This window comes from Mauremys reevesii, linkage group 2, assembly GCF_016161935.1.
Source record: "Mauremys reevesii isolate NIE-2019 linkage group 2, ASM1616193v1, whole genome shotgun sequence".
In the NCBI taxonomy this organism is placed as follows: domain Eukaryota; kingdom Metazoa; phylum Chordata; order Testudines; family Geoemydidae; genus Mauremys; species Mauremys reevesii.
The window spans coordinates 275,834,553-275,861,504 of NC_052624.1; the positions used below are offsets into that span (position 1 = coordinate 275,834,553).

The window sequence follows — 26,952 nt, forward strand, 5'->3', positions numbered from 1 at the left end:
ATGGTGTCCCTAGACTCTTTTTGTCAGAGGATGGAGATGGATGGCAGGAGAGAGATCGCTTGATCATTACCTGTTAGGTTCACTCCTTCTGGGGAACCTGGCATTGGCCACTGTTGGAAGACAGGATACTGGGCTGGATGGACCTTTGGTCTGACCCAGTATGGCCGTTCTTATGTTCTTAATACCTTAGCTATTGAGAGTGCAGTGACTGTGAAGACACATTATGCACTCTTCATGGAAAAACTGTTTTGGAGAGGAGGTCACTGGGTCTCTCTGCCAGTCCTCCTGCAATGTGCCACTGGACCATCATTTATTTTCCTGAAGAGCCAGAGTTCGGCAGAAGAAAGCTGAGTTTTCCATCTCATCTGCAGGATGACACCTCTTATAGCGGGAATCCCTGCAACATCAGAGCTGAGAATGAGGCCAGGATTTTCTGATCAGGAGGTGAGTGAGCCAAAAAGCTCTATTATTCATGCCCATTCTCCTCATCTTTGAATTCATCCTGCATTTCTAATGCTTGGTGGTGTGTGATTTGATATTGGTACAGCCTGCACCGTAAGTTTCCTGGTCCCCTGGCCTGCACTTGTGAACTATGTGCTGTGGCTTTCACAGCGGTACACAGGGAGGTGTGCTGTGAAACTGACATGCAAAGGGACATCATGGAAGGGGCATGAGATGTGCTGCACTAATCCATCAGTGACCACTCAATACACCATCACTAATGTTAGCTGGGAGTCCAGAAAAGGAGGCTGCCAGTAATGCCACTGACTCTCCCCAGCTGCGTCAGGCAGCATACAGCTGGGTCCACCCTGTGCTCTGCCACCCGCTGCAAGGCAGCCAGAATGGCCGGGCCCACAAGGTCACAGCAACTCGTGAACATCACGTTAAAAAGGCCTGTAAAAATGTTCTCTTTCAGTTTTGGGGAGCCCCTTTAAGGCTGACTTACCCATCTCCTTCTACAGCACACACAGAGAGGTTCATGTTACTTACCCTGGAGCCTGGGGGACCTGCATCTCCTCTGTGCCCTTTGAAGCCCTGCAGAAGAGAGTGACATTGAAAACAGCCAGATGCATGGACCTTTGGGAAGAGCTTGGCTGAATGGTGTGTGCACAGTGGCTGCCCTTAAAACCTCTCTGGTTAGATTAACAGGCCCTGGTCAGTGTGGAATTGTATCCCAGGGAGGCACCATCCCTCTCCTTAGCAGTACAGGGTGCAGGGGAGCCTATGGTGGTGCAGCAGCTCTTCCTGCTGTGCCTGGCCCACAGTGTGTAGGGGAAAGGGTGGGGCCATGGCCTCCCCTCTCCCCATCCCCAGGATGCATGGCCTACAGCAGTGAGCAGCCCTGGCATGTGGGGCACCTGGAGGGTGGAAGGCTTCTTACATCCTGATCTCCAGGCAAAAGACCTTCACAATCTGCTCCTGATAATTCTGCGGGCAAAAGATCCAGAAATATCCTGTTTGATTTCTTGGATTATTTTTTATCGTTTACGCTGTGGAAATGCCTAGATGTCTCAGCCAGGCCAACTCTTTTGTGTTAGGTGCTGTGCGCGCACACACACAGGCAAAGGCCATCGCCACCCAAAGATTTTCCAGTGTAAAGGATAAGACAGTTTCTGGATTAAACCATCTGACGTATTACCTACCGGTAACCCTCTGGCTCCGTCTTGGCCTGGGAGCCCAGGTTCTCCTGGTTTGCCCTAATGGAAACAAGCACATTCCGATTATGATATTGTTCTGTCATTGCCAGCATATGCCTCATCATCATCTGAAAAGGGATTCTGCTCTTTCCCATTAGTTGTAAGGAGGGTTCTAGGGACGAGTCTTCAAATGTGAATGCAATAGGGATGCTCCCACACACAGGACATTCAGGCACCCTCCACCCAGCTGTAAACCCACCCTTGTAAACCCACCCTTGTTTCTTGCTTCTTAGAAACGTGGGCTTTGGAAGTTGCAGATGTGCCCACGCCTGTTGCCAGGTGTACCTGTCTGGACCAGATTTTCAAAATTAGCTGCACGCAGTTGCATGCTTATCTGGTGCGTACATATAAAAGGGGTATTTTCACAGAGAAACTGGGCACGTGCAATTGTTTATGCACAACTGCGTGCATCTGACTCTGAAAGGTGGCTCAGTCTACACAATACCTTAATACTGAGTATTTGTCCGCTGTCATGGAAAGGAAAGAGCTTGCCATATTTGGGCAAATCACAGGAAGAGAGATGGGGGCAACAGATTCTGGAAGCGCGTTCTCAGAGTAATATGCATATGCTAGGGGAATGCTATTTCCTGTCCATTTTATTAATACAGCCTTTTGGCTGGAAAATTCCAGGTCAGGTCCTTTTCCTCCCCATGCGCACAAGAACAATGGGCGGAAATCAAACACAAAACTTCCTCTCCAAGAAGGGAGGAGCATGGTCACTCTGCAACCCAACAAGTGCATTTCAGGATGCACTTCCTACTCCCTTCCCTGCCCCATAATCCGCAAAAACCGGCTCACTAGGTTTAGTATTACACGACGGACCCGGGTCTCTCTAGAATTTACAGGAGCACTATGGAGATGACTACGCTTTGAGCTGCAGCTGTGAGTCCCAGCTCCAGGAGAGCTGCCCATGTTAGCTCTGATTGAGCTAATGCTCTACACACAGAGTGTCCCTGCAGCAGCATGAGCAGCTAGCCACTCTGAGTACGTACCCGCTGAGACCCGAGCTGCGTACTCCGGGCAGCTGCCCCTCCCGCAGCTCGTGACACTGCAGCTACGTTAGCCTCTCCTGCAGCGTGTGATACTGCAGCTACGTTAGCCTCTCCCGCAGCTCGTGACACTGCAGCTACGTTAGCCTCTCCCGCAGCGCGTGATACTGCAGCTACGTTAGCCTCTCCCGCAGCGCGTGACACTGCAGCTACGTTAGCCTCTCCCGCAGCGCGTGACACTGCAGCTACGTTAGCCTCTCCCGCAGCTCGTGACACTGCAGCTACGTTAGCCTCTCCTGCAGCTCGTGACACTGCAGCTACGTTAGCCTCTCCTGCAGCTCGTGACACTGCAGCTACGTTAGCCTCTCCTGCAGCTCGTGATACTGCAGCTACGTTAGCCTCTCCTGCAGCTCGTGATACTGCAGCTACGTTAGCCTCTCCTGCAGCGCGTGATACTGCAGCTACGTTAGCCTCTCCTGCAGCGCGTGATACTGCAGCTACGTTAGCCTCTCCTGCAGCTCGTGATACTGCAGCTACGTTAGCCTCTCCTGCAGCTCGTGATACTGCAGCTACGTTAGCCTCTCCTGCAGCTCGTGACACTGCAGCTACATTATCCTCTCCTGCAGCTTGTGACACTGCAGCTACGTTAGCCTCTCCTGCAGCGCGTGATACTGCAGCTACATTAGCCTCTCCTGCAGCTCGTGACACTGCAGCTACTTGTCATATTTTTAGCTATTCTTAGCATGGCAGCTTGGCTATGTGTCCTCGAGCTGGGGATCACACCCCTAGTTCACAGTGTACACATACCCTCAGAGTAAACGGCCAGGTCTCCTTTCAAGGTGCTAAGATTTGCACACTAATAGATTGCTCAAGGCAGTTCAGTGTGAACGAGATGCATGTAAACGGACTCTCCTGAGTCCAAAAGCGATAGCCAGGGGTGGGCTCTGAAAACCTGACTGTGGCAGCTTGAAATGAGGATGTTTACAACGTGAATCCTTACCGGTTCCCCGGGAGATCCAGGCTTGCCATCCTTGCCGTCAGTGCCCTGTAAGCGAAACATCCATTAGGGGGCCAGGGGGGCTATACAGAAGATGGGTACATCTCTGTGAGTGTGAATCTTGGGATGACTGCTCTGCTTGGTCACTGTGCATTGCATGATGCCCCATTCTCACTTCCATACCTACACTGATTTACACCAGGAGAGGATCTGGCCCATAGACATTAGAGATAGATAAGACTCACTAGATCCACACAGTTGCCAGATCAATGGGGTTCCAGATATTAAACTGATCCTGCACTTGTTCTCCAATACAGGGGGATCATTACATTCTGGGCACTAGAACATAACAAAATCCCATCCCCTGTAGTAGTATGAATTGCAGATACAATGATCTGTGCCCCCAGGCTTGGAGGCATTATCTCACATTGGTGCCCTCTATGGGAAGATCTCTGCCAGGGAAATAAGAGTCAGGCAGGACGAACAGACAAATCTATTTCGGAAATTATCACTTGGCTGGAAGGTGCCCGACCCAGAACTCACACTGCATGGAGCCCAGTGAATCTGGAGTTAAGTTGACAATATAAATCTCACATCCACTCCAAGACAGCTCAGAAATGGCACTGGCTGTGTCCACTTGCTTACAGGAAGTGTAACATATTGAATGAGCAATAGCAAGCAGTTGTCCCTTACCTGAAGGCCAGGCAATCCTGGTGGGCCCAGGGGACCCGGCGGGCCATCTTTACCCTGTAAAGAGACCATTGATGTGGCAATGTTCAGACGAGCTTTTCAGATGCTGCTTCACAAGGAAGAACACTTCCCAAACCCTGAGTTGGGAGGGGAGGAGAAATGAACGTGTCTCTAATGCATTCACACTTCCACTGCCTTCGGGACCAAAGTTTGCTTTGCTATATTCACAGTTATTGACACCAAAAGGCCAAATTCAGCCTCCAAGATAAACAGATGCGACTCTCATGGACTTCAGTGGGAATTGCAGCTACTTAAGAGAGGGCTGGATTTGGTCTCAAAAGTGTAAATTGTGAAGAAGTGGATAACAACATAGTCAGTCTCTGCCCAGCACTGTGCTATCGACATTAATATAAAAGCCAGTCAATGCATGTTTTACAGTCTGTATATATTAAATTGGTGGTTATGAAAGGTGTTTAGCCGACTGTCCCTGTGAATGAAATCCTGTTTATCCATGGGATTGTACAGCACACAGGCTGTCACACATTGCTTCAACCCTGACCATCTGATAGGGCTGAAAGAAAAGCTCAGTCCTTGGCTTCTCTGCTATGACTAACTCATCTCACAACAGCCATCAGAGGGGCAATACTTGGTCACTACTGATGAAGGCCAGAGTTGAAGAAATGGCCAAGGGGCGACAGGCTCGTTAGCAATCCAGTTCCAGAAATGCATCATAATTACACACAGCTGCATTATTCTGACTCAACAACCTGTATTACTCCAAGATGCCTCCTCTCGGAAACAAGAGAGACATTGATTCATAACAAGGAATCTTCTGTTTCACTTTGCAATGAAGATCAACCAGATTCAAAAGCTAAGATCAATCTCTCTCTCTAGGGTATTTTACTGCCACCCACCATGGTAGTATCTGAGCATTTTCCTTGTACAACCGATAGCAATAACGAAATCCCCCGCAGGCTTTGTGGAGTCACTAGCCCTTCACCCTTATTATTCAGCACTGTGTCAGCAGGTGATGATCCTGCTCGGAAATGTTACGTGTGTTTTGCTGATTCAGCGTTGCACATGGGTCACTACCTGTATGGATATGAGAGAGACGGTAGGTTCTCTCTTGAGATCCAAACCTAGGCTGTGGGCTGAGCAGGTCTGAGAGTAACCTTAGGAGATGACAAGCCTGAGTAGAAAGCTTGGATTGGATTCATGCGGTTGAATTTTAAGTTCCTTCAGTAAATAAAACCAAACCCCGTGAAGGGAGGATATTTATCCTGCTGTAACTTATGTGGACTGAGTTTGGAGAAGAGTGGGGCAGAAACCTGCTCACTGAAGGGTTTTCCCATCACATCACAGCTGTATCAGGAGTTCTAATTCTGGAAAGGTTGGATTGCATAGAAGAAAAGGAAACAAAGAGTTTTCAGCAGGGCCTATTCAACATGAATAGCATTTTAAATATCACTTGAGGGGCTTGGGGGAAAACATCATGTTTGCTTCAGTTCAGCCTCACTCTAAAGAAGTTAACCCCCTGGTCAATGGCTTACTGTATCCCCAGGCATTCCTGGGGGTCCTGCAGGTCCTGGTTTGCCATCTGGTCCCTGAATAAAACAAAGCAGAAAGAACATGAATTACTCATTCGTAGTGTATCCTTGTCAACACAGGCAGTACCACAGATGGCAACGTGACCGTTTTCTGTCATTCATTCCTATTAGCATTCATTCACATTAATTCATCTCAGAAAAGCAGTCACCAACCTCTGTGTCTAATTAGCCTCCTAAGCCATACATTGTCAGACATTTTAGATTGTTTGACAGTCCAGAAAATACACAGTAATTAGAAAAATATTGTGCCCAAACTAACTCTGAGAAGACTAGAACTGCTGGGAGAAATATCTCGGAGCATATGCTGCAGAAGGCAAATCTTGGAATCATTCGTCAACATGGACAGAACAAGACATCACGGGCACAGGTTGCAGCAAGAAAAACGTAGGTTAAATATTATGAGAAACGTTATTAATTATAAAGTCTTTGGCAACAAGGCAAGCTGCTCAGGCCAGCTGTGGAATCACCGTAACTAGGGCCCTACCAAATTCATGGTAATGTATGGTCAATTTCAAAGCCCTAGGATTTGAAAATTGGTAAATTTCACATTTTCAGATGTTTAAATCTCAAATTTCATGGTGGTGTAACCGTGGGGGGTCCGGATCCAAAAGGGGATTGTGGGGAGAGGTCACAAACCTGTTGTACAGGGTCATGGGATTGCCACCCTCATTTCTGTGCTGCCTTCAGAGCTGGACAGAATGGGGAGGAGGGGCGGTGGCGCTATCTGCGGTTGGGAGAGATACCCAAGACCTGACCTGCCCCAGCCCTGCCTGGACTAGCAGCTAGCAGCCCCCTGCTGGGGTGCTCCGAGCAGCACGGGGAAGATCGGCTCCAACTCCACAAGCCTCCTCCAGCTGCAGGAACCTCTGGGGCTGCTGCCCAATTCCAGAGCATGTTGTAGCAAGGGGAGGCACCTGGAGGGGGGTCTGGTCTCACTCCTCCCCCAGAGCAGCTGTGCAGGGGATGGACAAGTCCTGTCATTCTCCAGCCCAGCCCCCTTTCGCTGGGGCGCTCCTAGGAACAAGAGGACATCGGATTTCACGAGGATGGGCTATTTCATGGTCCGTGACACGTTTTTCATGGCCGTGAAATTGGTAGGGTCCTAATCATAACTTGAATATGCAAAGAGACTAGATAGTCTGGTTGAGAGGTTGTGCAATCAATCCAGCCACTAGGCAAGCAAATGGATGTGGTCACCCACTCCTGCTACCGTCCCAACCCAACAGGTTCTATGATTCTGGGCCAGAAAGCATGTATTCATTGTCTGAGTCCTTGAAACCGTGCTCAGCGACCCACTGAGCCCTTCCTGGTGGTGCTGATGTCACAATGGCAAAGCAACAGTGGAATATAAATTCTGCCATGGTCAGATTGCTGCTGACACAGGGATTAGAAGGAGGTTGCAAACATTTAGGAGGGCTAGGGTCAAACTGCAAAGGGACCTGGCCAGATTAAGCCAGAGTGGCTTCAAGGGAGGTTTGTCAGAGTCCTACAATCAGGGAAAAGATAGAGCTCTTGGGAGACATAAGTGGCCGCACACAATGCACTCAAGCAAACCGATTTTAGCCATGTCTCTTCAACACCCTCCTAATACGCTTTTGTCATGTAAAGAAGCACCGTTGCTAATGTGGAGAATGGGGAACTGGAAAGGGCGATGCACGAGAGCAGGGGGACAATCCTATCTGAAGACGCCCACAACACGAGAAAACTAGAGAAACCCTTGTCTAAGATCCTTGCGTGTCATTTAATGGTCAACGCGCCAAACATTTTCCCTTTTGACCGTTATTTCTAAAGCCAACTGGCAGCTTCGTCTAATATATGGGAAGCACCGATATTTTTTACCATGTGGGCGCAGTGAAAACAAAATGTCATGCCCATTGTCTTTTCTATAAAGGAAGCAACCGAAGTTTAGCATAAATTTACTTTCGTGAGGCAAAGCAATGGCTGCAAGCTGCGTTAAGTAGCAATTATCATGAGTGTGGGACGCTACGATGCTCCAGGGTCTATTACGAACCCAATGAGAAACTTAAAAGAAATGGCACAGATGTGGGTGGAAGTGGCCCTCTGTGGCATATGCAGTCTGCAGCTACACTTATTAGTGAGACACACACATATGCAGCATGATGGTCCACTTCTCAGTATGGGGGGGAAAAGGAGGAAAACTTACAGGTGGGCCTGGGTTTCCAGGAGGTCCCGAGAAGCCAGGCATTCCAGGGTGACCCTGCAGAATCACAACAGAGCTATTAGATTACTGTCAATCTCTTCTTCACTCTTCAGCTACGTCGCCCAGATTTTTGGTCAATAAATGGCAGTCATAAGTGTTGAGATGAGTTCCTGTCTGCATCCTGTAGAACTTGCCATACCAGTATTGCCCTGGTCTCTTCTTTTGTCATTCAGTGTTGAACGCATTCTAAGACAATATGCATTTCCTCACCTTTTGGGGGCGAAGCCAGACTTTAAGGCACCTGCTCCCCTACATGGTGTAAACTTTGCTTGTGCCAATCAGAAACGAACACAAACAGGTTTTGGGCCCCGTCCCCTATGACACTTCTATGATGTCATAGTGGGTACTTTATGGCCTGCCTGCCATGTGCAGGCAGGGAGAGGAGAAAGAAAATGAATCCTGTGTATACCCGTGTATTCTGTGTATACCCGTGTATCCTGTGTATACCCGTGTGTCCTGTGTATACCTGTAACCGAGCCTGATCACCTCGAAGCCTCTCTCTCAGCTCACGTGTTTCAAATAGAGCTTCTACGTTTGCCGGTCGTTATGCGTTGGTTTGTATTTGTAAGTATCAGTTATTACTAAACGCTGCATCTTTGTTTATAAATATTGTTAGTAGATATTTTAGTCATTGTGTGTTTTAAGTTTCATTAACTCTATTAGCTAATCATACGCTGCTCCCTTACCCCTTGTAATTATCCCCAATAAAACTTTTAAATTGATTAAGTTTAGTGGGTGTGTGTGTGTGTCTGCAGTTTGCATCGTGACCACACTCTCCTTGCATCCCTTACCAATATAGTCTGTTGCCACGTGCAGCCTGGTAAATAACAGGCCTGCATTTTCTTTCGCCCCTGCGAGTCCGTGGCAATCCACAATAAGGAAGCCGTGATAGAACTGTGAAATGTGTGAACACACAGAAGGGTTGGGCCTCAGGAAATAAGCTATCCTGGGATTACAAACTGAAGCTTCGGCTTGCAGAGCATGCACTTTTAGGCTGTATCTAAAGTCTTTAATATACATAGGCTTTGGAAACTGAATAACTCGTCAAGAAACATAATAGCAGGCTTGGTATGAGTTGCATAGTTTGTATGCAAGGGAAATATTCACTAAGCAATTATTGCAGTGTTAGCAGTCAGAGTTATGTTGCGGATGTACTTTTCCTAAGGCATCTGCTGTTCTGTGCCTATCGGTGCCGGGAGAGGAAGAGCGAAAGGCCAAGGCAGAAAGCTGTGCAAAATGAGAGCTAGGAAAAATGTTTGTAACCTGAAACTTACCGGATTATGGGGCTTCATTACTGGACCAAAAACCTGACCCACTTTCAGTGTAAGGTTCATGAAACCTACAGCAAACCTGGGCTTGATTTTGGCCACAATTTGTCTAATTCCCCTCTGTTCCTGCGGGATCCCAGTTCCCCTGGAAAATCCCTACGTTTCTCCCCCAGACAAGACAGAGGCCTCTCATTAGCTGCTGACCCATCATATCTTTGGATAAGCCATTTGGGTAGCTGGGGACTCCCTCATAGCGTGAACAGCCTGGGGTTTTTCAGGTACCAGATGAGAGAGAACCACAACAGCGTAGAAGCAGGACATGGTGCAGCCTTCTGGATCCCAATTTGGAAAAGGCTGCCCACCCCCACATCTCACCTGAGCACTAGCCAAGGAAGGAGACCAGATGGTCAGCCCTTAAAAACCAACAAGGGGCGAGGCAGCCAACTGGATGCCTCCCAGAGATACCAGAGGTGGTGATGACGGTGGTGGGAATAAAGGCCACATGGCAGCCTACAGACACTCCACAGAAAATGATGGTGGCAGGGAGGAGGGGGTTTAAGTGGAGGGCATCCTGATGGGGAGGGTCCCAGCTCAAGTCTTCTTGCCCCCACCCCTCTGGGGGTTAGGGGTGCTGAGGATCTTTGCCTCTGTCCCCAGTGAGGCCAGGGCAGGAGTCACGATTCTATCCTAGACACATATTCCGGTTGGACTACTTGGGAAGCACACTCTTACCTGTCCACCTTTTGGTCCAGCATCCCCAGATGTCCCCCGGTCTCCTTTAGTGCCCTGATAACAAACAAAGCCATTGAAAGCCACAAAGGTTTATGACATTCCCAGCTCTAGGCTCCACTTCAGCATAGCACTTAAGCAAGTGCTTATCTTTAATCATGCACTTAAGTCTCATTGACTCCAATGGGACTTACATATGTGCTTAAAGATAAGCACTTGCTAAAGTGCTTTGCTGAATTGGGGTCTCACTGTCCACCTAACCCATGTTTATTTGCCCACACACCAGAAAAAAATCACCAAACATTGTATGGAAACGACTCAGATTGGGAAGCCCAAAATATGACTTTACCAACGTCCCAGGTTACCACTAAACTGCTGGGTGTGGAATTTACAGTGTCCCCAACACACAGCATTGTTCAACAGAGAACAACAGTTAGGCAAGCAGGGAAAAACAGTCGGCAGTTTGTCACTTAACATATGTCTGGATTTATGTCGTTGAGAAGAGCAGGAAGGGACTGATCGAGAAAGGACCTGCAGTTCCACTGAACTACGCTCTGGGGAGTTTTTGGCGTTTCTACCCCAGAGTGTGCCACACTGGGCTTCAGGGCCGCCTGGGTGGGGTGGGGGGGAAGAGCGGCAATTTGCCCCAGGCCCCGCAGGGGCCCCAGGAGCCCTGGCCCAGCGGCGGTCCAGGTCTTTGGAGGCATTTCGGTGGCAGGGGGCCCTTCAATGCTGCCGAAGACATGGAGTGACTGAAGCCCCCCCCCCCGCGCCGCCGAAGACCCGGACCGCCGCTGGGTGAGTACAAGCAGCGCAGCTCCCTCACTTTGCCCCAGCCCCCTGAATCCTCTGGGCGGCCCCGCTGGGCTTTCAGAAAAGCAGCGCACTCTGCACTTTAAATCCTGCGGAAGCCCTACCGGGCATTTTGGAAGGAGTCCCAACGGACCAGCTGGCTATCTTCCGGCGTTACTCTCTGTCTGTTATTTCATTTGAGCACCTGCAGACTGTGGGTACGCGCATATATGAACTGAATGCAGCTTGGGATATTGACCACCTATTAGATTTAGGTTTGTTCAGGTTCATATGGACAATTCAAATCTTATGCCATTATGTCAGTCAAATGCTGAGTCTTCCCACCCCAGTCTTCCCTCCCAGCAGAGAATGGTTATTTCTCAGACTGCGGAGTGGTCGCAGCAATTACCTATAACACATACATCTGTTTGGGTTACCAGCTGTTTTCTGAGTTTTCTCTCAGAATGTTCTCCCGTCTTAACCGACTGCACTTTTGCTTTTGTTCCATTATTGCCCTTTCAGTTTTCTGAACCAGTATAAATCCTTGTTCATTGTAATAACCGCAGATAAAAAGGAATTAAACAGCAGACACTGTTTGAGACTGGAACCAAGTGCTGGAAGGCAGGTAAGTCTAGGGGGAAACTCCTTATCTCTACTGCCATTGATTTATTTTGGTTTGTTTCACATTAGGCCATTGTAAATATTCCAACTGTAACTAAGCACTGACTTGCTGAGCAAATTGGTCACGGAGGTTACACAAGGCCAGAGCTCTCCATGTTAAATTACTAGAATCCTTCATCACTTGGTGTCTGTCAATGACCCTTGAATCTGAGGTTGAGACATGGTAAATAGCTAAAATGATCAGCCCTTCTTCCAATGTGTTTCCAAGTAATACTGGGTGCTACAGACCAAGTGACTCTGCCCATTTAAAAGACCAACAGTTCGGTGCATTGTCAGGGTAGCCCCCGGCATACCAAATCATTTGTTACATCAAAACCATCCAAGCAAGGAATTGGTCAAGTAGAAAGGAAGGTGCAGGATTTCCAGGGCTGGGGCTCTCCCTCCTTGCTCAGGTGAGCGGATCCAAATTGATAGTAAGGTGCCCATCCTGCAATCCTTGCCCGCCCATCGCTCCCATTGAGACCAAATTCTGTGTGGAGGCTCAAAACCTAACTGGTCTTTGCAAACAGAGAGATGGGGGGGGGGAGGGGGAATGCTAGATACTACGTTATACTGCTGGGCTGTCCACAGGGAAGCTGTGTGACTCAGGGGTTGAAATTCAGAAAGGCAGCCCACAGGGCCTGTCTACCACTCAAGTCCCACATAAGTTCCTCCCCTCTGCATTCCGCTTCAGCCTTTGCTCTACATAAGAATGGAGTCGATCCAGGTGATGTTCATTGAGGAGAATTACTGACCTTTGGACCATCCACCCCTGGAGGGCCTGGGAGACCCCGGGGTCCAGGATCGCCCTACAATAAAGAGGAAAGAGCGCTCAATCACACTAATTGCTTACAAAATCAGAAAGACACAGTAAGTGTCCATCCACCTATCATGTGCAGAACCAATAGATGCAAGGATAAGCTTTCAATTCTGCAGCCTAATACAGTTAGGACTCAGTCCAGCTATCCTGGATGCCCTGTGCCTGTGTGAGAAGCTCCTGATTACATATATACAGCATCAGAGGGACCCAGTAACACCAAAAGGTCTTATTCAAAAGACAGGCCAGCCACTAGAGGGAGACATAATCACAGTCACATAGCTAGTGTATTACACATGCACCCGGGTGCTAACCTTGGCCAGTCCTGGGATGGGAGACTTCCAAAAAAGAAATGTTGGTGGGATTCAATAAAGGGGACTTTATCCTCTGAATTTGTACTGAACCAATGCCCCAGCACGGTGCCAGGGGGCACTGCACTACCAGAGGTGCTTTGTTTTGGATAAAATATACAACCACAGTCCGGGCTGCTTGTGGCAATTAAACAGCCCAGGCGGCTTTCTACAAAAATAAGTGGTTTCCCGGCTGAACTGGAGGAAAACACATTCTGCCTCCCCAGCTAAAGCTGGATATGGCATCTCTCCCTTCCTGTATTACACAGCTCCTGTGTTCCACTCCAATACAGCAGCCCTTCAGTGGCCGGGAGAGGTTGTTTCCGCATATGTTAAGTGCTTCGGGGTGAGAGGCACTATGTAAATGGAAGATCTGAAATGACGTGAGATATGCAGAAGCACAATGGATGCTTGGGGCCAGACTATCAGTTGCACCAGTAACTCCACTGAGTTCTGTGCCAATGTATGTATAGTGTGCAACTGATATAGAGAGAGCGGGAGCCACATAGGCCTTGGAAGGAGGCTGGGAGAAGGAGCTGATAATTAGGGCACAGGGATGGCTAGAGATGCGGGTACTTATGGGGTATTGGACATGGCATGCGTGGACTGAGAGTAGAGTCCCACAACCGTTCCTCTCCCATTTAGATCCCTACATATTAGAGATGCAGTTCTGCAACCTTTATTCTCAGCGAGTATCATGTATTCACAGGCCCCCACCCTCCCCTTTTTCAAGCCCCTCCTTAAAAATCACTCCCTCACGCCTCCCCGTGGGCTGTCTCCTGACAAACAGAAAATCCACCCAGCTGTCCCTGAGCTCCTAGAACTGTACCCCTCTCCTCTGCTCAGCCCCCCTGGTTTGGTTGTTTCTCATCTTCTCCTCTTCGTTTGTGTGTAGCCTCTTCTCTTTGTCTGCAGGTGCCAGGCTGAAACATCCTCTCTGGTTTTAGCAGGCTCTTCCGCTGGATGTGTAGGAGGTGCAGCGCAAGAGGGATGGCTGGCTGGCTCCTGTATTCTAGGCTGCTCTCAGGGCTGGAGCAAGACCCAACATAAAGTAGATCCCTAAATTGTTGGAGGGCGGAGTTCTCCATCCACTCCCTCACCCCCGTCACCCTTCCATCTGTCCCCTCCTCCTCCTAAGCTCCTTCATGTTACCAGAGCAGGGGTGGTAATAGGAGCTGGGCTTCGGGCCTGTCTGTGAAGCTCTTTCTATGACAATAAATGCAGGAATATTAAAATAAGGCTGAAGACGCTTATCAAAGTGATCCTGAAGCATGAACCTTACTGCAGTTCTCTTACCATTTTCCCATTCAGGCCATCTCTGCCCGGAGGTCCTTGGGCCCCTCTATCGCCCTTGAAGCCTGGCACTCCAGGGAGCCCCGGGGGGCCAGGTGGGCAGTCATTACACACATCCTAAAAGAGATGAGGTAACACTGAGAAGAGCATTAGGGATGAGACTGAGGCTCCCTTCCAGCCTTATGGACGCTCGGCGGCACTACAGGCGTACGCTCTAGGCCTGTGCTCTATTCAAATCAGTGGTAGGCCACAGACCTGTTGTGGCACCTGAGTAGGCATTACGGGCAGTCCTCAAGGGGGCCAGAGGAGTTATAATGCAGTATCCAAGCCAGGCTCACAGAATGGGGGAAAGGCCTATTCTAAGGCGGAGAGAGAGAGAGGAGAAACGTGAAGCAGGAATACAAAAAAAAAAATTCTTTCTAGTTAACTTACAGATTCAAAACAGTGTCTTATCCAGCCTCAAAAGCTAGGCTGGGTCAGTGCTTGGAGGGCAGCTGTCCAGGGAAACCCAGGAGCTGCAGAGAGTTGGGGGCGGCTCCTACTCTATTCTCTATAGGTTCTTATACCACGCTGGTCACCATAGTATCTGAGCGCCTTCCAGTAACGCATTAAGTGATACGGCTACACATCTGTCACGTGTTGTTTGCTCTCTCTCATCCTCTCCCTGCAGGGAGAAACATGCAGTGGAGTGTCTCATGCAGCGTGGTGTTTGTAACATATAAACCTGTTGCTATGTGTTTATGTTAGAGAAGTGGAAAGTGGTCAGGTTTTTGATGGTCCTTAATTTGGGGCAGAATTCATGCCACAGTCTTCCCACCCCTAGAGAAAGCAGGATGGGGGCACTTGCCCCCTAGTCAGTACTGAAGCTATGTCCAGCAGAGTGGTGGCAGGCACTGTGGAATAACAGGGAGAAGTGAAGCGCTGCCCACTTGTGGTCATGAAAGATCTCTTGGCATTTGTTGCAAGAGTAGATGTATGCCACAGTACCCTGGCCAAATTCCGTCATGGGGAATTACGCTCTGTCTCCCTCCACTGTCCTTTGAAGTGTCAGCTCACTACATTATTCTTTATTTCAAAAACCGCCCGGCAAGTGTACAGAATTCCTAGCATTTCCGCCTAAGGGTTGGCCTTGTTTCAGTGGTGGGTGAAGTGAGCCCAGTATACAGAGAGGCAGTGCAGTCCAGTGGATAGGGCAGGAGGACTAGGTTCTATCCCAAGCTCGGCCAGGGATCTGTTGTATGATCTTGGGCAATGCACTTTGCCGCTCTTTTCCCTGCTATTCCTTGGGTGTCTGTCTGACTTAGAATATAGACCCTTTAGACCAGGGTCTGCCTCCTACTGTGTGGATGTATGGCCCCTAGACAAATGGGGCTCTGAGCTCAGCTGGGGTCTCCAGGTGCTACCGAATGCAAAACAACTTCATACAGTGCACTCTGTGGAAAGATCTTTGGGATCTTTGGAGAAGAGATGCTGTGTGAATACAGGGTTTCATCTCAAGGTAGTAACTAGAGAGGGCTGCTCTTTTCAGCTCTGAGGAGGAGGCCAGTTAGCAGTTCATTTTTCAGTGCCTTTTAAGCATTAGGTAAAGACTTCTTGCCATGTCCCTAGACTGCTTAAAAATCTTGCTAATGTGCCCTTGGCCATCACTAAAGATTTAGCAGCTGCTCGGTGTCAAATACTGAATCATTTCCCATGAAATTATCTTCATGGACAGCGACAGCAACAGCAAACCTACAAACCAACATTTTCAAATGTGGGCACTGAAGGGTAGACACCTACATCCCCAGTCAGACACCTCATGCAAATGTGGACTGCTTTTCAAAGGGCACCTAGCACCTCCAGCTTAAACCGTCTTAAGCAGGAGACATAGAGGCTCAGCATTTTTGGGAATCGGGCCCCTTTATTGAGATGCTGTCAGTGGTGTTGAAAGCCTATCTTTAGGGAATTATGCTTGAAAATATTTGATCCCGGCGCTTCAGAGGGCCAGTTCAGGCCCCACTAAAAGTTAGAGCAGCAACCTTGGGGCTGCTCTAACTTACACGAGCTTGTAAGGGCCTTTGTAGGCCGTTACACTGGTGGAGATTACTGGAGCATATCTAACTGTGGCCATACCCCTTTTGGTCTCTAACGTGTCCCCAATGGCATCAGTTGACAGTGTGACTCTATGAACTGCAAACTGCTTGCACATCTGGCTGTTTAGAATATTCAGATGCACGTCTGGCACACACAGTTCAGACACATCTCCATAATGTAGCATCAGTCATCAAGTTAAAAGCAAAAACCAATCTCATTACAAAGGCAATTTCAGCCTGTACCTTGACTAAGAGATTTATGTCCTCAGGAGAAAGCAGGGAGGAGGCACCCTGTGGAAAGAGAAATCCATTGTTTAAAAAGTATTTTTATAAAATGAGACACTTAAGGTAAATTTACATAAAATTCCCTGTGGCATGGTACTGATTTTCCTTGCACTGTCTGGTGCTCATTGGGCCCAATATGTCCTTTGTCAATGGCATTGTAAATTTATTCCAGAATACAGGGATGGACCGTGCAGGGCATGTGTAGAAAATACAGATTCTGGCCTTGGGTTTTATATGCAAATACTAAGAGAATGTTGTTATGAGTTTTTGCTTTCATTTACATACAGCATATTCAATTACATTTATATTGAGCCAAACCTACCACAGGCGCTTTTACCGTAATCTCTCTTTGCTCTTAGTTCTTGTAGCTGTTCTTCCAGTTAGAACAGCAAGCAAGTGACATTTAACTGTCACTGTGAAGGATGGGGTAGATGGAGGTGCTGATATAAAAGGGAGAAGAGCAGAAATGTTTGGGATTTAATCTAATAGTGAAATGACATACTGGCTTTCCAGGAGGTCCTCTTTCCCCGGGATTTCCAGGTAAACCCTATGGACAAGGGAGAGAAAAATCTATGAGATTAACTCACAATAAGACCTTGCTTCTCTTCCCGCTACTCAGACACACATAAACACGCCATCCCAGGATTTGTGCCTGCTGTCACACAACCCTGCCACTGTTGGGACAATCACACACACTTCTGCAAGAACTACTAATGTATCTAAATGTTGGTAACCTTTAGAATCTACCTCTCTCCATCCACCTCTATCTCTGAATTACTCGCTCTCACTACACATCCTTCCACACGCCTCCCTGGTTTTACTCTTAATGCCGCTGGAGTTACTCCCTGGGAAAACTGGTTCCTCATGCTTTCATGGTCACTTAAGGCACAGGTAATACTTGGTCGAGCTGCAGCAGTTTCAAGGAGAGATGAATGAAGCACTGAAGACTGAGCCCAACTGGAGCATTTAAAACGAAGGCCCTGATCCTGCATCTGAAACTGCAAGATTGGACCCTGGCAGTCACTTGGAGCACCAGCGAGTCATCGTCTGTGGGAGCAGTTTGATACCAGTTTTCAGAGACGTGTGCGTGATAGAGACAGATTGAGATGGGAAATTAGCAAGGCACCACTAATATGTCAAATACCCGAGGTCTGGGCCTGGAAGGGAAAGGAAGATGTTCTATAACATGGAAGGGGCTATGTAGGAAGTGCCTCCAGAAGGGCCAGAATCTGGCAACATTTGAGATCCTCATCCTTGGTGTGCCTGCCACTGCCCCCTTTACTTATCAGTCAGGCCTACATCTATGTGGAGAAGTGTTCCACAGAAACGTAGGCCGGTTCATTTCAGGCAATTGCACACCCATGACATTTGGCTGGTTGAAACCTGGCAACATGGCTCTTCTCACAGCCAGCACAGCTTTGAGATTGACATTTTCAAACTTGAGCATGGAAAGCAAGTTCTCTGAGGAGAGGCAGGGCATGGAGGGGCCTGGTCCCTCACCATCCGTCAGCAGAGCTGCTGGGCTGCAGAGGGGAAGGCACACAGCACTCTCCTAGAGAGTGGCCCAGTGGGCACGCTCGTTCTGGGTGCCTTGCAGAACAGTGCTTCCTGCCATTTCCAGTTCTGTCAGGGCTATTTTGTGAGGCACCACTGAGTCCCGTGGAAAGGTCCCATCCTTTTCCATTGCACACTCCTGGTCTCCACTGCTGTGTGTGTTCTTGAGTGACAATCGGTGATTGCCCCGCAAGAGACATCTGGCCTCAGCTGGGGTGGAAGAAATCAGAAGAAATTTCAATTGCTCTTTTACTGTGTCTGCATTAACACCAGCATCCAAAGAAGGGCCCTTCTGCGGCCACTTAGAATCACAGAATCATAGAATATCAGTGTTGGAAGAGACCTCAGGAGGTCATCTAGTCCAACCCCCTGCTCAAAGCAGGACCAATTCCCAACTAAATCATCCCAGCCAGGGCTTTGTCAAGCCTGACCTTAAAAACCTCTAAGGAAGGAGATTCCACCACCTCCCTAGGTAACCCATTCCAGTGTCAAGCATCAGAGGGGTAGCCATGTTAATCTGGATCTGTAAAAGCAGCAAAGAATCCTGTGGCACCTTATAGACTAATAGACGTTTTAGAGCATGAGCTTTCGTGGGTGAATACACACTTCATCGGATGCAAGTCACTTGCATCCGACAAAGTGGGTATTCACCCATGAAAGCTCATGCTCTAAAACGTCTGTTAGTCTATAAGATGCCACAGGATTCCATTCCAGTGCTTCACCACTCTCAGAGTGAAAGTTTTTCCTAATATCCAACCTAAACCTCCCCCACTGCAACTTGAGACTATTACTCCTTGTTCTGTCATCTGCTACCACTGAGAACAGTCTAGATCCATACTCTTTGGGACCCCCTTTCAGGTAGTTGAAAGCAGCTATCAAATCCCCCCTCATTCTTCTCTTCTGCAGACTAAACAATCCCAGTTCCCTCAGCCTCTCCTCATAAGTCATGTGCTCCAGCCCCCTAATCATTTTTGTTGCCCTCTGCTGGACTCTTTCCAATTTTTCCACATCCTTCTTGTAGTGTGGGGCCCAAAACTGGACACAGTTCTCCAGATGAGGCCTCACCAATGTCGAATAGAGGGGAATGATCACAGCCCTCGATCTGCTTGCAATGCCCCTACTTATACAGCCCAAAATGCTGTTAGCCTTCTTGGCAACAAGGGCACACTATTGACTCATATCCAGCTTCTCATCCACTGTAATCCCTAGGTTTTTTTCTGCAGAACTGCTGCCCAGCCTCTCGGTCCCTAGTCTGTAACAGTGAATGGGATTCTTCCATCCTAAGTGCAGGACTCTGCACTTGTCCTTGCTGAACCTCATCAGGTTTCTTTTGGCCCAGTCCTCTAATTTGTCTCGGTCCCTCTGTATCCTATCCCTACCCTCCAGCGTATCTACTACTCCTCCCAGTTTAGTGTCATCGGCAAACTTGCTGAGAGTGCAGTGCACGCCATCCTCCAGATCATTTATGAAGATATTGCACAAAACCGGCCCCAGGACCAACCCTTGGGGCACTCCACTTGAAACGAGCTGCCACCTAGACATGGAGCCATTGATCACTACCCGCTGAGCCCGACAATCTAGCCAGCTTTCTATCCATCTTATAGTCCAATCATCCAGCCCATACTTCTTTAACTTGCTGGCAAGAATACCGTGGGAGACCATATCAAAAGCTTTGCTAAAGTCAAGGAATAACACATCCACTGCTTTCCCCTCATCCACAGAGCCAGTTATCTCCTCATAGAAGGCAATTAGGTTAGTCAGGCATGACTTGCCCTTGGTGAATCCATGCTGACTGTTCCTGATCACTTTCCTCTCCTCTAAGTGCTTCAGAATTGATTCCTTGAGGACCTGATCCATGATTTTTCCAGGGACTGAGGTGAGGCTGACTGGCCTGTAGTTCCCCGGATCCTCCTTCTTCCCTTTTTTGAAGATGGGCACGACATTAGCCTTTTTCCAGTCATCCGGGACTTCCCCTGTTCACCATGAGTTTTCAAAGATAATGGCCAATGGCTCTGCAATCACATCCGCCAGCTCCTTTAGCACCCCTGGATGCAGCTCATCCAGCCCCATGGACTTGTGCTCGTCCAATTTTTCTAAATAGTCCCGAATCACTTCTTTCTCCACAGAGGGCTGGTCACCTTCTCCCCCTACCGTGCTGCTCAGTGCAGCTGTCTGGCAGCTGACCTTGTTTGTGAAGACAGAGGCAAAAAAATCATTGAGTACTTGTCTTGCTCTGGCTTATGAATATGAAACTGTGGTAATGAATTTCAGTGGGGAACAGCTGCGGTTCCCAAAGAACTGCAACTTCGTTGACTGAGACACGTGTGAAGGAGAAATTTGTCTTATAATTATTCCTCTGGGGAACTTGGGAAATGCTGGCAAGATGGCACGTTGCTTCTTACACTTTGCTTCCTTGAGACAGGCAGAAATCCTGAGATTAAAAGACTGTAGATACTGCTGGAAGACTAAGGTGCTTTAACTTTCAGCTAACTTTACTCCCTTCCTTTAGCCAAAACAAGCTCTCAGCACCCGCTCTCCCAGAGGGAGCAGTGTAATGGCTGCAGAGGTGGTCAGGACAGTACCAGCATGGAGAGAATCTCTGGGTCCCCCAGAAGTAAGGGAAAGTAGGAGATAATTCATCCCTTCTTCTCCATGGTGGGGTGAGGGGAGTGAGACCACATCTAGAGGAACCCGAGTGTGCAGGAAGAAAATGAGATGTTCCTTTGCAAATCCCCAGGAGGAAGAGAGAAGAGATCCATTCAGATTCACAGTATGTCTCTTTGGGCCAATCAGATTACCTCAACGGAGCTACACCCAACGATTGTTACATCAGCCCCTCAATTTTCTGAAGCCGTGGCATATATTTTCATGGGCCTAGAGAACCTGGGATTCATTTAGGGTCCTACAGCGTCACAACACTGTGTAGAGAAGGACAGTTACATGAAGGTGCCAGCTTTTCATGTCTCAGTGTTATGTAAGCTGGTGATGATGCAGCGTCACCCCTTTTAAACACATCCAGTGCTCCTTTCCCACTTCCACCAAGGACTGGTTCCTAGAGCTCAGCACTTGCTGATCAGCAAAGAGCTTCCTCCTCCTTCCACAGAGCAGTGTTTGTGACACAGCAAGTGTCCACAAGCCAGGGGCAGGGATCAGCTTCCCCCAGCAGACATGTGAAGACCTCCCTCTGTTCCTCACCACGGAGAGCATCATTTCTGTGACTCACACTCTGAGAAGGCAGGAGTTGGAAGAAAGGCTGGCCAGAGGTAAAATGTCATCTCTTCTGCATGGCAATGCAACAAAAAGCCATCAGGGACCCTGGGCCCAAGATTCCTGTTTTCATTAAAGTGTCAGAGAATCAGAGAAATCATAAACCCAAGAAAGTGACTGGCTATCTTGAGGCTTCCCCAGCCAGTGCAGGATTATTCCCAGACAATAGGCCTTCCCCAGTGTGGTTCTAGCAGGCTCAGTGATGGGTCTTCCCCCACTTCCCTAGAGACATTATTCTGTAGTCTAATAGGTCTTCTAGGTTGTTCTACCAGATGTTTGACCTAAATTTTTCTTTGGTTAATTTTGTTCCATCACTATTAATTCTCTCATTGGCTCACCCTAAAGAACCCGCTCCTGGACTGATAAAGACTGTTTTTTTTTAAGGTGATATATTGACTGTGGGTAGCCCTTTTAACTACAATAAACATTTAAACTCTCGCTTTCTTTACTTACATCCTGCCCCGTTGGCCCCTGTGGGCCTGGAACGCCTGGTAAACCTCGAGGGCCCTGGTAAAATGAGAAGAAATAAACCTGATCAGAAATGTTGGCAGCGGGTTTGTGCCCCATCCACATATTTAGCAGCGGCCAGATTCCTGTCTGTTGCAGAAATGGAACTCCCAGCCCATCAGCTGCCAGAACCCATTTAACTAGCAACATCCGAACTGACTTTCCAGAAAAACTTAATTACACTCGGTGCTAATATAGTATCTTCCATTGAAGGAACTCAAGGAACTATCCATAAATTAAGCCTCACAACTTAAGCCCCTCGTTGGGGTCGGCGTTATAGCACTTTCACAGGTGTGCACAGTCAGGCAGAGAGCGAACTGACTCTCCAAAGGCCATGCTGCAGAGGGGAGAACAGAACCCAGACGTCCTGTCTCCCTGTCCCCTGCGCTAAATGATGAGCACAAGGGGCAAGATTCCGATCTCCCTGTATCACTATGAATCAGAATTAACTCCACTTGCTACATTTACACCAGTGTCAGCAGAACTCAATTTAAGCTATGATTTTATCACGACAAAGTGGTAAACTGGTGAATCATGGCTATCTTGTGACTGGTTAGATACAACAGGAGTGAGACGATGTGTTGTTATTTTCTGCCAAAAGTCCAGCAAAACACTTACACACATGCTTAACTTTAAGCATGTGAGCAGTCCCAAAGTTAAGCAGGTGCTTAAGTGCTTTGCTGGATCATGGCCTAAATCAACGGTTCTCAAATTTAGCAACCCCAAACCCCCCATTTTAATTTAAAAATTTTCAGTGCCCCTCATGCTCCACCCTCACTTCACCCCTTCCCCCAAGGCCCCACCCCTGCCCCACCTCTTCCCACCCTCGATCCACCCCTGCCCCTCCTCTTCCCGCCCCCTCCTCTGAGCGCAGCCCATCCCCGCTCCTCCCCCTTCCTCCCAGTTGTTCTCCAGCGTGCAGGATGCACTGGAAGGGAGGCAGAGGAGTTGAGGGAGGGGAAGGAGGAGTTGTTCAATGGGGGCCATGGACCCCCTGGAGTATCCTCCTGGACCCCAGTTTGAGAAACGCTGGCCTAAATAATTTAGCTGTATCTTTCCACCATTATCAAGCAAACGGAAAATATAAACACGCCTTAACAAAATCATCAATAGTCAATGGAACATTTGACTACATGGCGGTCCCCCTCTGTAAAAGCTGGGTGTAGTTAGCAAGACATACTGTACCGATGGCCCTTTGTCTCCTGCTGGTCCAACAGGGCCCTGCAAACAAACAGCAACAACACATAGATGAAAAGGGCAGCAGAGCCTGAATGTAACATCCTGGAGTGAGTGATTAAAGAGCAACATAAGTTCAGAGTTAATGGAAAGCATAGGAGGAGCGGTCAGGAAAAGGAACAGAATCAGCTTGGCAGGAGGTTGCCCTGAAACAGATGAAGCTAGCAACAAAGAAAGTAAATGAAGGCAGAGGAGTTTAAAGAAAACAAGAACACACGGTGTGCTGTGTCCAACAGTCTTCCAGGCAGTGAGTAACCCCAGGGTATAATCAGTAACAGTATAAAGGAACCCGAAGCACAGAGCCCAGTGGGTTCACAGCAGCTGCTCATTTTGGGCTGCAAGGACGCAGATTTACAAGCTGTTTAATCCACCAAACTGCAACCCCTTAGTAACCATGGAGAGAGAGAGAGAAATCCCCTTGCAGTAACCAACATCAAGCACATGGAAACAGCTAAGGAAACTTCCATGAGGAAATATCATCGTGAGCGAGAGTTCATCCATTTCTCCCATGCAGCGATTTCTCCGTCTCTCTCCGGCAGCTGGGGTAGGATGCACACACGTGACAGGCCAGACTGATCTCTTACACCGGTGTAAATCTCAGCTCCAGCAACATCAGTACTCCAGACTGATGAGCTGCCAGTGTAGCTGAGATCAGAATGAATGGAGTGAAAGCAGAGAGGAACAGAAAGAAAGAAAGAAAGCCCCTAGAGAGAGGCAGAAAAAAATCAGCATTTTTTTCTGGAAGCAGAATGGGAAATAAAAGTCAGGGCAGTTTTGGAACTAACCTCACATCTTCACTGTAAGCAACAGGCCAACATGGAAGCAGGTTCCATAGAATCACAGACTATCAGGGTGGGAAGGGACCTCAGGAGGTCATCTAGTCCAACCCCCTGCTCAAAGCAGGACCAATCCCCAGACAGATTTTTGCCCTGATCCCTAAATGGCCCCCTCAGGGATTGAACTCATAATGCTGGATTTAAGTAGGCTAATGTGCAAACTACTGAGCTATCCCTCCCCCCAATATCTACATGCATGTCCATGATACAGACTGGTAGATGGCAATATCATACTTGTTTTCTTTGTTGTGAGCAAGCTGTATAACTCTTTCTGACTTAGGAAAAAACAATGCCCTGAAGTAAGGTGAATGATATACGCAGCTGGGCCAGATTTTGATACTCTTAGTCTAGTCATTCATATTAACAGATATTTAAGGACAGAAGAGACCATTAGATCATCTAGTCTGGCATCCTGCAAAACTTAGGCTATAGAATTTCATCCAAGTACCCCTGATTTGAGCCCAGTAACAAGGGCCCTGCGTAAATCAAAGCATTTTGCGGGATGGGGAGGAATTCATGAGAAATTCACGATGGCAAAAGTATTACAATTTCATGGAGTTTGTGCAAGGAATGAGTTTACAAGTAAATGTAGTCAATTTCAAAGATGAAATGAATTATACAAGGAAAATTCATTCTGTCCTTGAAACTGACTACATTTACTTGTAAAATTTACTGCATCCTGGAAATTGACTAGCTTAAGTAATGTTCTGTATTAAAGACTTTGTTGCTGACATTGTCCTTTAAAAAAATATTTAAAAGACCATGGTTTGGGGGCATTTTCATGATTTCCATGCTCTCCGTGAAATCGTGATTTACATTGTGCCCTACCAATAACTAATACATAACAAACAGTAATGACATACCAGGCTTCACAAAAGCTAATGCATTTTCTTAATTGATAAATTCATTTTAAAATTCTCATTCATGCGATTGAAATTAATTAGACTGGTGTATTCATAATCAGATTTAAAGTATGAGCACTCATGCCTGAGAGGCTTTCATCTTACCCAAGGAAAAACAAGCTGTCATTTAGAAATCAAGGCAACAGGATTTCGTACGTGCCAGAGCAGGAGCAGATCACTAAGCCTCACCAACGTCCTAGCCAAAAGCCTGCACATCCTGAATAGCATATGCCCTTTGGGTAAAGCAGAGGCCATGGTGCAGGTCTCATTATATTGTTACGACTGAGACTGGGTGTTAAATGATTGACCTCTTGCCTAATCTCCTCTAAAACAAGAAGTCCCCAGCATGGGAAATACATACTATACAGTCAGCATTTCTCATCAGTTACCACACAGCGATATAGCTTACCATAGTAGAGTTATTTCCAGTTCCAGGTATAAGGGGAAAGTGCAAAATCTAGATACCACCGCAGGGTATCGTTGGCAAGTATTGGCTGGAGTAGGGACTACTAACCCTACGACACAGTATGTGAGGATGCACAGATGGTTAGAAAGGATTTTAGGATGTTTGCTATCTCCTAATGGGTGTGGCCAAGAATGAAGTCTGTTTACACACTTACACACCTGGGGCCTGAATTTGCAAGATTCTGAGCAGCATCTGAAAGGTGAGGAGTGTCCTCGGATCTCATTGATATTATCAGGGATCTGACACACTCACTACCTGGCAGGATCAGACCCCCGTGTCATAAAACCCCCAAATTGTCCAGAGCATAGCCCAAAAGATGTACTTTGTAGTCTATCGAAGGGGAGAAAATTCCAAAGGTGAAGGCAGCTGAGAGAGCTGTGAGCACAAAGGGGCATAATTGCACAGGATTCATATAAATCTCAATTGAAAAGTATTATGTACACTTAAATAGTCAAAATACTACAAAAAAGAAGTTTTAAAAGGAATGTGGATCTCTTGAAAATCAGGTTTTAAAATACTTTTGTATCTTTCTATTTATTAAGACGTCTGACTACAGCATAGAGTCGCTAATCAGAATGCGTAATCATTTGCTTCAATTTTCTAAAACTTAATAAAGAAGGAAAATAATGGTATTTATTGAAAAAAAATGCTTTTGGTTTTTGTATCTTAACTAGACTCAGCATGCGAGCTGGGGAAATATGAAGAAAGAAGGGCCTTACTCTCCTAGTGGAAATTTCAATTGTGGTCTATTGGTGTTAAATGACAATCTGTACGGTAGCTAAATAGTTAGCGAGACATGCTGTGCAACAGAAATGCACACACCCCAAAAGACACTGTGTTCAGTGTGTAATGACACAGAGCTCTGGTGTCCTGCAGAGCCAATGTGTCAAAACCACACAGATAATTTCAGGAGCAGCAGAAACTGACAGTAACCACTTCGAGAACAGTAAGGGCGTCCACCCCGCAGCTTACCACTCCGTGCTCATTCGAGCAGCTGGCAATGGGCGTGTCTTGGGCTTATCACAAGTGAGTGAGGTCTGCTTAGTACTTACAGGCGGTCCAGCTACTCCAACTCCTGGTGGACCTCTGTCTCCTGGCTGGCCAGGAAGACCAGGAACTCCCCTATCTCCCTGAAACAGTGAGAGAGGAAAGGGTTAAGGACCAGCAAGATTCTATATGTTTGAGAAAGGTGACCAATGTCTAACACTAATTTACAGCTCAGAAAATATCACCGATACTTCCTGCACATCCTACATGGACCCTCCACAATAATTATTAATACGTTGCAGGGGAACGGTTTCAACCTATGATAGCATAGTGACATGGACTAGTCGTTGATTCATTATACTGGGAAAAATCCACTGATACCTTGTCATATCCTGAAACTACTTTTCCTCTTTACAAAGTGCTCTGCCCAATTTTCTGAGCACATGCATGATTCAGCTCCATGCCACGCCATGTAACAGAGTGGGAGCATAGGCCCCGTCATTATTTTGGTTTACCCAGTATGTAGGTCAGCTAGCACAGAGCATCCAATTTCCATCAAGATCCTTCTTTTGCTAACTGGGTTGACTTGATAGACAGAGACTAGGTCAGAACCTCAGGTCTTTGTTGGGGCAACTAGGGTGTTTAATACTGCTGCTTTTGTGTAGTTTTGTACTAGGAACTCCAATTGCCTGTAGGTTAGCATGTATTCTGTGAGACACAGGAAAACATC

At 47.5% G+C, this 26,952-nt stretch overlaps 1 protein-coding gene across 1 annotated transcript in view; it reads right to left on the reverse strand.

Annotated features, from left to right (window-relative positions):
- Positions 1-26,952, reverse strand: part of COL22A1 (collagen type XXII alpha 1 chain) — a 310,719-nt gene that overhangs the window by 18,432 nt on the left and 265,335 nt on the right. Inside the window, exons 41-54 of the mRNA XM_039526471.1 lie at positions 26,288-26,365; positions 22,981-23,016; positions 21,742-21,795; positions 16,970-17,014; positions 16,426-16,473; positions 14,114-14,227; positions 12,406-12,459; positions 10,202-10,255; positions 8,145-8,198; positions 5,924-5,977; positions 4,377-4,430; positions 3,687-3,731; positions 1,644-1,697; positions 991-1,035 (exon numbers count right to left, since the gene is read on the reverse strand). Coding sequence (XP_039382405.1) covers positions 991-1,035; positions 1,644-1,697; positions 3,687-3,731; positions 4,377-4,430; positions 5,924-5,977; positions 8,145-8,198; positions 10,202-10,255; positions 12,406-12,459; positions 14,114-14,227; positions 16,426-16,473; positions 16,970-17,014; positions 21,742-21,795; positions 22,981-23,016; positions 26,288-26,365 — 789 coding nt within the window. The remainder of the gene's footprint in view (positions 1-990; positions 1,036-1,643; positions 1,698-3,686; positions 3,732-4,376; positions 4,431-5,923; positions 5,978-8,144; positions 8,199-10,201; positions 10,256-12,405; positions 12,460-14,113; positions 14,228-16,425; positions 16,474-16,969; positions 17,015-21,741; positions 21,796-22,980; positions 23,017-26,287; positions 26,366-26,952) is intronic.